The sequence below is a fragment of the Pleurodeles waltl genome, chromosome 1_2, assembly GCF_031143425.1.
Source record: "Pleurodeles waltl isolate 20211129_DDA chromosome 1_2, aPleWal1.hap1.20221129, whole genome shotgun sequence".
Taxonomy (NCBI): domain Eukaryota; kingdom Metazoa; phylum Chordata; class Amphibia; order Caudata; family Salamandridae; genus Pleurodeles; species Pleurodeles waltl.
Window position 1 is genome coordinate 1,024,008,439 of NC_090437.1, and position 12,234 is coordinate 1,024,020,672.

General features: G+C 41.5%; 1 protein-coding gene across 1 annotated transcript in view; it reads left to right on the forward strand.

Moving 5' to 3' along the window:
- Window positions 1-11,600, forward strand: part of UGDH (UDP-glucose 6-dehydrogenase) — a 69,990-nt gene extending 58,390 nt beyond the window's left edge. Inside the window, exon 12 of the mRNA XM_069202036.1 lies at window positions 10,991-11,600. Within this exon, the coding sequence (XP_069058137.1) occupies window positions 10,991-11,101 (111 nt within the window). The 3' untranslated portion in view covers window positions 11,102-11,600. The remainder of the gene's footprint in view (window positions 1-10,990) is intronic.
- The last annotated feature ends 634 nt before the right edge of the window (window positions 11,601-12,234 follow it).

The following is a 12,234-nucleotide window of genomic DNA, read 5'->3' on the forward strand; positions in this document are numbered from 1 at the left end:
ACAAGCAGGTACTGTGGTACAGAGTACCTTCACTTCTATTTTTCCATTTAAAGCACTGCATACACCACAGGCTTTACTGGCCTTCTGACCGTATACTGTCAAATATTTGCCCAAATCGGAAAATGTTTATACCCAAAAAAAAAACTAAATAAGATTAAGCACACCACTCAGACCTTAAATAAGCAAAAAAAATTCAAAGCGCAGAAAACCTAGCCTATTTCATGTACTTTCAGTAAAAAAAAATCGAGAGACGCTGCCTCAACCATTTCCTTCAGAAAAGGAGTGGGCGCACAGCTGAAGGAGGGTTCAGCCTGTTTTCAAACGTTGATTTTTGTTTTTTTCTTTGACGGTGTTTACTGAGCTTTATAAGCTTGGAAATCCCTCCACAGAACACCTTAGGTAAAAAGCTCCTCCAGTGGAAGGCTGGTCCCATAGTTTCTGCTTTGATCATTAGAGCAATTCTTGTTGGCTTTTTTTGTTTGTCTAATCTTTCACATGACTTAACCTTTTCTGGTTTAAGAGTTCAGCCTCTGTTTGCTGTAATAAGTAATGTTCCTGCTGTTGATTTTTCTTGCTTTATGTAGCATGACCAGGTATCGCATTCAATAGTATTGGCTTTCAAGTTAAATCCATTTAAATTTTACTAATACTTTAACACTTAAGGATTCTAATCCTCTCAGAAGTGAAGGGACGCAATGATCTAGGGCTTGCCAAATATTTTTTTTTTTTTTTTTTTTCTTCAAATAAACCAGGAGCAGTTCCTTAGATGTATTCCCCCTCCCCTCTTTTTCAGGCTAGCTGTTCCATTGCCAGCATTATTTCGCCAGAGTGGCAATAGTTTGTTTAGCAGCTAACGCCCTATTCACCGCTAGCATCTAATAATGTTTCGGAATCCCCGCCAAAGATATTAGCTTCAGTCCCAAGATTACACTTCCTGGATCAAACGGGACAGGGTACCTCATGACTCCTTTTCATATGGCTTATCACTTCTTTCTAGATTCTATGTTTTTCCCCACTTTGTATTGCTTTGCCTGATAAGGTGATGATCAAAATGAATGCCACTCTGGAACTGCAGATGCAGGAATACCACATTTACACTCCAGTGGTTTGACTCCATCAGCTAAAAGCTGTATTCCTGCATCTCGGAATTACCAATATCCCGTATATTGGTAATTCCAGGTGCCGGAATACCACGTCAGCACTTCTTTACCCTTCTAGATGAAGGCCTTAAATGTTAATACTACTACTATTAATATTCTGGCCTGTGAAGTGGCGGCAGATATGGGCTGTTCCTGACGTCTGCATCCAGTTATTTCAGGGAGTCAAGGTTTTCAACATTCATGACTTGGCCTCCGCTTATCGCCAGGTCCTACTACCTAAACATTCCCGAGGTCCTACGGCTTTTGTGATCACATTTTGGCCCATAATGCCGTTTGGGCTGGTAACAGCAGCATCCGTGTTCCAAACAGTCCAGCCTACTATTTTCTGCTGGCCTTTTAGTTCCCCAGCTCAGTGCTGATGGTCAGGAATGTTTCTGGACCAGACAGCAGAGGAAAAGATCGCCAGCAAAGAGCCCTCTTGCAGGGCCCTTTGGGCATTGCAGGGCCCTCTCAAAGACTCAGTAATGAAGGATGCCACTTCGATGGGCCAGGGTCTGTGCATCTAAAAAAAGCATGCTCCCTATGGCCTGAAGAGTCTCTGTTCAGAATCTGACCAAGAGTACGACTTTCACAGAACTGCACTCGTTTTTTTCTATTTATAGTTTTTCTGGGCGACGTGTGCTGGACAGAAAGGCGCTTTGGCTAACTGCCTCCTGCATGAATGTTTTTCTGCCGACAAGGCCACTCGTAAAGGTTTCGGGCTGAAGCTGCCCTCCTAGTTGGGAGCAATAAGTATAACACTAGTCTATGTATAGTCATCTCCCTGGCACCTGCCTTCTCTCCTATCATGTAGCATTTTGTTACATCGGTCTCGGGGAGCGGTGGGAGGCCGATTTGGTCAATAGATTACAGACTCCTGAACCTTTCACTGATCATGTAATCAGGGAGGACACAAGAAATTACATTACAGAAGCAAGTGCTTTTGTGTCTGAAATAGAACCGTGTAAGAAATATTGAAATCTCGTAATCCCGATAAGGAGGTTAATTCTTATCCAAAAACATGTTAGTGTGAGATCGTAAGAGTTGTTTAACCTCTAATAAATGTCCCTTCCCCTCCAAAGCTATTTTATTAGCAAAGAAAAGTAGGCAAATGACTTTCTTTCTCATTTGATCGGTAATCAAGAAAGGAATCTGCCTACCTTATTTTCCAAATGCTGTGCTTACTGTGCAGCTTAAATTACACAATGTAGTTGTTAAAGAACCTCAAATTCTTCTTTTCTGCCCACTTATGGATGCAGCCTTGGAAATGCCACCCATTATTGCTCGCTGCAGTCTGCTGCTTTTTAGAATTCCACCCTGTCTCCTAGAAGACATCATGCTCATTCTCTGAGCTAATGCATATCGTTATTCATTTTCTGAAGACATGTGCTAATACCCTTAATTGCTACGTCCACCATTTGGATAATCACTCAGGCTTTCTACAGACAATTGCTTTTACCTTACATTTTAGACCAGTAAGAATAAAAAAACTTTCCTGTCCTTATTGTGAATCCAACCTCATTCTGAATTTTCTATACATAGTGAATTGGGAGACTGGATGCACGAGTATGAAAAGGTTTGATCACCTATGAGAGAAGTTATACACACTTACCATGGGAGCCCTTGCAACTCAACATTTCCTTTGAGGTCAGCAGTTTCATAGGACCTGGTGTGATGTATGCAGGACACATAGGTGCAAGTCAGCGTGTTTGAGAGGCATGCACTCCTTGACGTCTGCTTTATATTACTTTGGTACAGTGTCTGTCCTGACCATATAAGATGCTATGCTAAATATGTATGTCGAGAGCCTCAGTGCAATGGGACATAAGGCGTGATATGTAAGGAACTTATTTTTATTTCCATGTTTTTCTAACTGTATTTGGCATGGCAATATCTGTACAACAGCGACACATGAATGCAGAAACCTTCAAAGAAAACATAGCCATAGTACAGAACCTATAATTGCTCCCAGTAGTCTAGAGCCTTATTATAAGGCTCTCTACAGTCCACTGTCTATCTTCTGTGCTATTTAGTTGCCTCAGCTCCCTGATGGGAGCAACTACACGACTACAGAGCAGCACTCTATGAAACTCTATACAAACGCCGTAGAGCCATAGACAATTGCCAGACACCTGTGCAGTGGAAAAACAAACTCTGTGCTGAATATGACGCACTTATATCGAGTTTACAGTGCCAAGACTTGCACCATTCAATATAGAGTGAAGGTCGTATTACAGTCTGAGCTTGGGAACTTTTCTGTTTCAGAGGGTGTTGTGTAAAGAGGTGGGCGGGATGTGTACATTCCATAATGACAGGAGCGTACTGCATATCACCCGACATAAATGTATTGTGGGAAAGTTTTATTTTTACCTGTTTGGTGTTCTAATGCTGTGCTTACAGCTTTATCCATCACATAAAGGTAATTGTTGTAACTAACTCACTAGAGCTGTTTAGTAAGCCGTATTTATGTTAGTTAAAGGCTACCTTCAACAGTAAATTATCCCGTCCCTCTGCAGAGGTCTTACAGCATCAAAAGGCAATGATCTAAGCATTGTGTATGAAGTTCTGCTTACCCAGGATAAACCAGCATGGGGTGGCTACTCCACATCCTCTCAGCAGTTAGAAACATCCGCAAACTCCAACAGGTGTTGGATGCCGCATGCCCACCAAGGGCGTCTCCTGCCAAGATTCCAGCAAATGCCCAGAAGACTCGGCGGGCTGTGGCCCCTCATCCACCAACCATTCCAACATATCTCCTCCACCGTTCCCACCACAACCACAGTTCCTCTGCAAATCTCCATTCGTGCAGATCCGCCCACCCAACTGTCCAACGCAGGGGGAACAGCACACGTTCAGTCAATATCTATTCCCCGCTTACTCAAAACCATCTTAGTAAATCCGCAAATTCTCACAGTTACAGGTCCTGTGCAGGAATGTCGCTGGTTCAACCCTGCATCTGGGGCATAATGCATAAGCAGGAGTGTGCCTAATTATACCCTCTAGAGTCTGGGCAGTCTAACAATTCCTGTAGCACAAAAATGACCCTTGAGGGATCAATTGATAAATATCACTTGGTACAATAAAACATGAATTATTATTGTCCTAATATATATATATATATATTTTCTTTTATTATTTCAATGTATACTCTGTGTAGTTTGGACTACTTTCCACTCTAGAAATATCTCTGGGGCAATTACCTAAACATCACCCATAGTCTTTAAAACCATTATACTAAGTACATAGCCCTTATGTGTTACTTAAAGGCTGCAGTCCATCTCCATTTCAAACAATACCAGTTGTGGAGGAAGCTGTCATGCCCTCCGCAATCTTTCTTAAAAAATAAATAAATAAGGCTAAGCAGAGAAATATTTATTTTCTTTGGTCCTAAAACGTACACATTGCCATAGCCCCTGGCACTGGAGTGAACTACTTTGTGAGAGGATGTCTGCTCTTTATGGAAATACGAAGGACGAATGCTGTTGCTCGTAATGAATTAGCCAATGGCTGAAATGGGCTGAACCACTTCCACATGCTGTAGGTTGATGTGCATAGTGAATGACACAATAACAGACCAATGGATGAAGAGAGCTGGCAGATAGTCCCTATAAATAAGTATATTATTATACATATAATTGAAGTTAAATGAAAAGCTCTGGTCTAACACCGGACCTTAAAAGATAGCTCGGAGGTAACTTAGAAATATTTCCTTGTTGGATGGTATTTCAAAAATATTTACTGCTGCTACTAGAATGGGTTGATAAGATAAATCTTCCTATTAAGCAAGGGGGTTTCAGGGAAGGGCCCTCAACTTTCAATAACTGCTTAGCCCGATATTATACATCTAAGTGGTCCAGTGCAGAGGCATCTATTCTGCTTCCTTGTAGATTTCAAAGGGGTTGATAGTGATATACTTTGGAGCAAGCTGTCAAGATGGGGTATTCCCCTGGTCTCCTGTAATTGCAAATCCACTTCTCTGGGTAAAACTGGGCATAGGTAACTGTCAATAGTGCGGGTCTGCTGACGTAGCACATCCCAGTTGGGAATGAGCTGTGTCAGGGATGTGTTCTGGAACCACTTCTTGTGAAACATGGTGCTTGCCTCCCTTATGCAGATGATCTATTGCTGATGGATAGGACGCAGACCGGACAGCCATAGAAATTAGATACTTAGATTTCTGCAAGGAGAATAATTTGCAAGTTCATTCATAAATAAATAGTGTAGCATCTTCCTCAGCCTGGTACCCACTGAATGACTAGGCCACACACAGCTGTAAATCACACATCTTTATTCTTTTGTTTGTATCTGTGAACTCCAACCTTCTAAACCAAGCTTTCATTACATTCTATTCTAGCAGTTATGTCACACTGATACAGAGTTTTTGGGGAGCCTTCTAAATCATGCAAGACATTACAAAGAAAATGCAGTTTTTTTTTTTTTTTTTTTTTCGGAAAATGAAAAAGAATGTCAATTACCTCCGGAGAGACTGTTTAACTAGATTGGAAATATAAATATCCGAGATTGATCTTCATAAGATGGTGTTCTATGTTTGTGTAAGTTGGCTATATAGATTTGTGTAAGCTACCTATCACTGTCTCGGACATATCAGCCTTAAAGAGGATCGTTCTTGTGTCTCCCCACCCCCCCCCTTCCTCAGAACCTTTATGTACCTTGTGGTAGATCGCCAGCCACGTCCCTTTGTTCAGAGTACAAAGGGACGTCTTCTGCCCTGACTCACCCATCCTTTATCCTGTGCTGCTGCTATCTCTCCAGCTAACCAAGGCAAATGAAGGACTTTATCTAGGCCCAGTACACATTACACATAGGAACAGTCAGAATTGATCTGACTGGGAACGCTGGGCTCAGAAGACTGAATAGTCTGGCCATCAACAAGGAAGGATGCTTCTGCAAAATTAAAAGTCTCAAAGTTTGAATGTGGCAGACATTCTGGTTTGATACATACCCCCACTTTGGCTACCAGACGGGCATATGTAAGTAGACTCAGACCCAGATGAGGCCCACACATCTTGTAAAACAAAAGATGCTAGATTGGGAGTAGAAGATATGATGTGTGGGAAGAAGAGCTTACCTCTCTGCATTAGGTGCTGAACTTCATTCTACAGTATGAGCTGACCTGATCCACAGGATGATCTAAACAAGGTCAAGCTGACTGAACCATACCACAATGACTCAATAGCCCAGACATCAAGAAGTTGCCATCCCAGCTGCCCATGAGGACCAAAAAACAGGATTGACCCATCATCTGTGCTGAGGAGCTGCACCATCACCTGCACTGTCATTGATAGAACCTGTGCCCTCACAGTGCCTCTACCCACCCTTCCTAAGCCTAGGAAGGACCTGAAGGCACATAGCTTTCACACTCTTGCTAAGGCATTTGGTTCTCCTGATTGGAGGAGGTCACCCAGATTGTAGAACTATCCGGTTTATTTGCCTAGCACGTGTGATTCCGTAGGCAGTGACTTTTAACTTCATGCTGGAACTTAGCCCGAAATACCAGGCTTGGGCTGATTCTGGGTGGAATGATTAATCCTTGTTTTGCCTCCAGTCCCATGTGTGCCCCTACCATCAAAAGATCCATTCAGGCACATGTGGGTTGTTATAAATGTACTGCCAAAGGAAAAGAAAAACAAGGATCAGCCTACGGAGTACTGGCACAGTCATCTAGTTCTTTAACAAGGGGGAAAAAATATTTAGGGTCTAGTTTTTCAACTCCAGTAACCTTGTGGACCGACGCAGTAACCAGACACTGAGGTCACTGTTGACTTAACTACGAGGAAACCAAGGGAGCACCATTCAGTTTTCTTGGTGGGACTCTAGTTGTTTAGCTGATGGATTTTTAGAGATAGAAAATCGTAACATGTGACACCCTATAACTGTGCTTCCCAAACTCTTTAGAAACAAACCATTTTTTTTAGAAAAATAAAATTTCGCTACCCACCTTGAGGGAATGGATGTGAGGTGGGCACATTTTTAATGTAACTAAAGAATCTTGTGGTAGTGCATTGACATTTACAGGCAGTACATTTTACTGTGAAATGGCCACTAAATGTGCACAGACCTACAGTTTTAATGATAAAACAATACTACACACAAATGATAATGTGTGGAATTGGGATTAATGTGAATATTTATCTTTTTTTCTCATCACAAAGTAAAGTGTTTTGATTTGTTTTGATCCGGTTAAAATCTTTGTTTCCATCGCACTTCAGAATTACAAAAAAAAAAGTGGTTCATTTTTCTTTCCCAACTGCTGAATGTGTCCAGTTTTTACATGTATTTACTTTTTGTTTTGTGTTACAAGTAAAGAGATCCTATAGCCGTTCCTTTCACATTTCCTGTACCCCAGCAGATTGTCACATAATTCACTTTACTTTTCTTTCTTTGACTGCAAAGGGAGAAGGGTTTGTAAACGCCAATCCCCATGTTTAAGAAAACAAAAAAAATAAGCCATTTGTCAGAATACTTAGTCTGCCATTTGACCTCTGTCTTTAAGGCACAGTGAATAGATAAGATAAATACAGAATTTAAAGATATCTTTATTGCTCGGACTTTTGTGGCGCACCAAAAACCTGCACGTGACCCACAGTTTGGGAAACACTGCCTTATAATCTTGCCTTGGTGCCAGTGTGGTGCCCAAGTTTAGTCCAGCACAAAGTTCAGTCTGTAGTCGACTCTTGTATATCCCTTGTCCTTATCCCCAACCCATCCTTCTGACAAAAGACTGAGGACCAACGCACTCCTGATGAATCCAGATATAAGCCCCAAAGAGTAAGCGTTCTTAATGGTAACTTCATCATAAATACTGTTTAGGGTGGCGTGGCGTCTTAAGTATGTTCATTTTAAATGTTTAAATAGATATTAAATAAAGGACCATGTTTATGCCGCCGTCCCGAGGCCAGACACCGAACTTGAAGGGCTTTGCCTAATGAGATTTCATAGGCATCTCCTTACTGGGGAATGTCTGGTGGCCACATACACTAATTTCACATACACTTCAATCGTCTTGTCAATTATCATCCACACAGTTTCCCAAAAATCTGTAGCTGGGGCATGCCTTAGGAGTGCATGTTTCTCCAGGCATGAACCTCCCCAAATTTCACCCCCTAGAGGCAAATATTCTGATTGGTGCTCTTCTGAAGGGATGCATTTCCCAAATCTATTGCTCCTTCATTGTCAACGCTCCAACTATATTTGCATTGCTGCAAACCCAGTGGGAGGAGTGGGTTGGGCCCTTAGAGGAGAAAGACTAAAGGGACGCCAGAATGGCCTCTCACACCATAACAATCTCCTCTAAATTGCACCTTATAAAAACGTACTACCTCCACCATGCATACTTTACCCCCAGCCACCTGTACTGAGTGCATCTCCTTCCTAACCCTACATGTTTCAGGTGCCCCATACCCCAGCAGACCTCTGCCATATGATGTGGATGTGTCCCTTAATTGTCAGTTGCTGGAATTAAGTGGTCTGGACGCTATCTTGAGTGTTTGGTTGGGAGGTGGAAGTGTCCCCAAAAGCATTTCTCCTTGGGATCTTAGAAGGGATGCGGGGTACAAGATCTGACCAGGCACTGAACGGAGTGGCTACCGTGGTTCCAAAGCGAGAAATACCCCGGGTGTGGAAGTCACCTACGCTGTCCCATTGGCAGAAGGGAGTTGACTGGTGTGCACAACAGAAGGGACCAGTGTATGAGGCTTGGGGCTGTCCAAATGAACACACCAAGATCTGAATAAATGGTGGGACCATTTTGGGCTTAACATGCAATAACAATGCCTTTGGTTGCGTTCCCATATGGGATTTGATTTAACTCAGAACGGGGGGTTGCTATGATATTCGATTATTGTATTGTGATGGCAGTCACGTTTGGCTGTTTGAGCGCTGTCTTTACCTGTGCAAAACTCAATAACGTTGGTTATAAAAACATAAAGAACCATTTCCTTTACTAAGATAGAAGAACCAGGGGGTAATTGGTATAATTGAGTGTTATTTATTGTCCTACTGTAGCTGATATTTAACTCCCTCGACCTACTGTAGTAAGCCTTGACTGCATGTCCACACTTCAATGAGAGAATCAAGAGACCAAAAAGTGTGACTTTGGTATCCATTTGGAGTGCAAAAGTACTTTGCATTGGGGAACCAGTGGTAAATTACATTCCACAGGCAGGATATTTCCCAGTAAAAACTTGTTGCCCCTGTATCCAAGAAAAATCCCCACACAAAGAACTTAGGGCCATATGTACGAACACTTTTTCCCATAGACACAGAATGGGTAAAAACCTTTGCTACATCTGGCCCTTAGTGTAAGCTCTTTTTAGATCTGGCGTTAGCCAAGGGTTTTTGCTTTTACTAAAATCATATGTATAATATACTTACTTATAGGGGCTTTCAGTTAACCCTCTTCATACATTGGTCTGTATTGTCATTCACATTTTTCTTCTACATACTACAGCATGTAGCAAGGTACAGTGGTTCAGCCCACTTCCGCCCTTTGCTAACCTCAGCGTGAGCAACTGCACTGCCACAAGGAGCACATCCAGACGCGTTTCAGTTCCCTTCAGTTCCGGAGGCTGCTATTGTTATATGGGCTTTTTAAGACCAAAACAATTGATTTACTCTTGGCAAATGTTTTTTCTTTTGATTGGCGTGTAGTTACCCTAACACTAAAGTTTTGCAAAAGACATGACAAAACAAACCTTGATCAAGCCAAAAAGCTAGAAGCTGGCATCGCCAGTGCTCTTTTGGAAATGAGTCTACAAAGAAGTGCCGGTCTACCTGAAGAACATGAAGTGCAGTTCAGTGGCTCGCTCTTCAGGAAATTTAAATCAGAGCACTTTATCAGACTTTTTGCCGTTTTTATGTACAACAAATGAGACCAAAGTGAGGGCACCTGAACCTAATGTTAAACCGCGCAATTGGATACATAAATCCCCACAAAATAACTTCACTGTCCTGCTTTTGTGCAGTTGGTGGCTGTTCAATTTACACCTGCTCCTATAAAAATCATTTAATTTAAAGGTTTGATCACTGCAAAAGGAAAAATCACTCTCGCTGGACTTATCTTAGTCTCTTTCATTTATCCTTTGAAAGGAATTCCTCTGAAACCGTGGGTTCCTCTGGTAATGCTAAGTTAATACTGAGAGTTCGGCAGCAAGTTTTTTTGCAGATTACACTGACAACTATCTAGTTTTGGCTTCAGAAAATAAATGTAGAGACTCGCAAAACCTTGGTATTCAGGAGGAAAAGATAGCCTGCGATTGCCACGTCTTTGCAACCGGTTAATGGGGAAACTGTACACTATGTATAGTAGCTGCATGCAGTGGATAACAAGACCCTGTCCATCCTTGGGCAGGTCTCTGTTTGCTCCCACCTCCTTAAGTACAGACTTGTTACCATATTAGGGATCCGCTGTTTCATACATCTGTTCATCCCATTGTACTTGTGCTCCAAGCAAATCCCCCACCCCTAGTGTCAAATGAACCTCCTTTGGAGGAACTTCAGTTTAAGACTTAACATTCTAAGGTGATACGTATTGTAGCCTGAATGCTTGTCTGGACAAACTCGGTTCCAGTTTTGTGGATCAGTACTCTGAAAAGAGAAGATTCCAGAGACTGGATCCATCATGGGGAACCCCAAGCTTCCTGTAGTCAGTCTTCAAAGTTGGATCTGTCAATTGTGCAGTCGGGCTGAGGTTACAGTGACACAAATTGAACTTTAATTCTTTAAAAAAATTTATAGGGATTGTAATATACATGTCTTTTTTTCTCTATGCTGTTATCGTTGAAGCAATAATTTACAGTAAAATTATACACATTTTATTATTTCCTTTACAGGTTGAGACAATAGGTAAAAAAGTGGCAACAAAGAGAATCCCCTTCACGCCTTCGGCTGAAATACCTAAATTTAGCCTGCAGGATCCACCCCCCAAGAAGCCGCGAGTATAAATTTGTGCCTAAAACTGCCAAAGGCCTCATACAGTATTATCAGCACTCAACCAAAGGGCTTTATCAAGAAACTTTTTCATGTGGATATTTCGGCCTTTGCTTCCATGGCGAGTGTTCAGAAAAGGTCCTGGTGGCTAGAGTTCAAAATGAACATTTTTATAATTATTTTTATTATGGATAATCAATCTGGTACGTTTTTTACAGTTGTGAGTCATTGTATTCACGTTATCTCGTAGCACAGTTAAAAACATTATGATCATTTCTTCAGTTATCTGAAGAAGCAAATAGGTAATTACTTTTTTATGCAATGAAGAAAAGCAAAAGCGTTTGCCTTTTGTTGATATTTTTGAATGCTGCTCTTTACTGTTTTAAACATTGTCATTTTAAAATGTATCCTTTATATATGTAAGAGACAATGCTGAAATTATATATATATTTTGTTGCATTTGTCAGTAATGTAATATGTTTAATAATTAAATAAACCAAACCAGTGATTTTACCCGCTTGCTTACTGAACTTCATGTTTCCCAACATATGGCGCCAAACCTAAGCCACATATTAAGTAAGCTCAGCGGTATTCAATGTGCCAATAATTGCTTTACAATCACCTATCACCACCACTTTTTGAGGGTGCCTTTAAAAATGGGGAATAACTCCCATAACTATTGCTACTGCTGGTCTATGTCGCATCCTCACTCTAGCAGCAAAAAGATGCCAGGCGCATTTAAGTGCGTTACTAGAAAATTTTCACAACTGTTCTGTAGCAAAGCAGGAAAACGGGAGGTAACATGGTTATCAGCGTTTCTACCCTCCCACTGCCTTTCCGGTGGGTTTATAATGACCCACAGAGGTGACACGCTGCCGGTCCTAGTAATGTGTTGAATTCGAGGTTTGCATGAGTTTTTTAACTGTAGATGTATTTTTTTCCATTAATAAACACACTTCCATAGCAGATAAGACTTGCTAGTGTCATAATTCTAACGCCAAGGAGCAAGAGATTTTCAATTGAAAACTCGCTGACTTCATCAAATGTGCAATACAATAAACGTACACACCCAACAGCACAAAGTCTTGCATGAAGGATCTGTTTGGTAGTGGGAAATACATGTAAGAAACAGACAAATGGCTACACA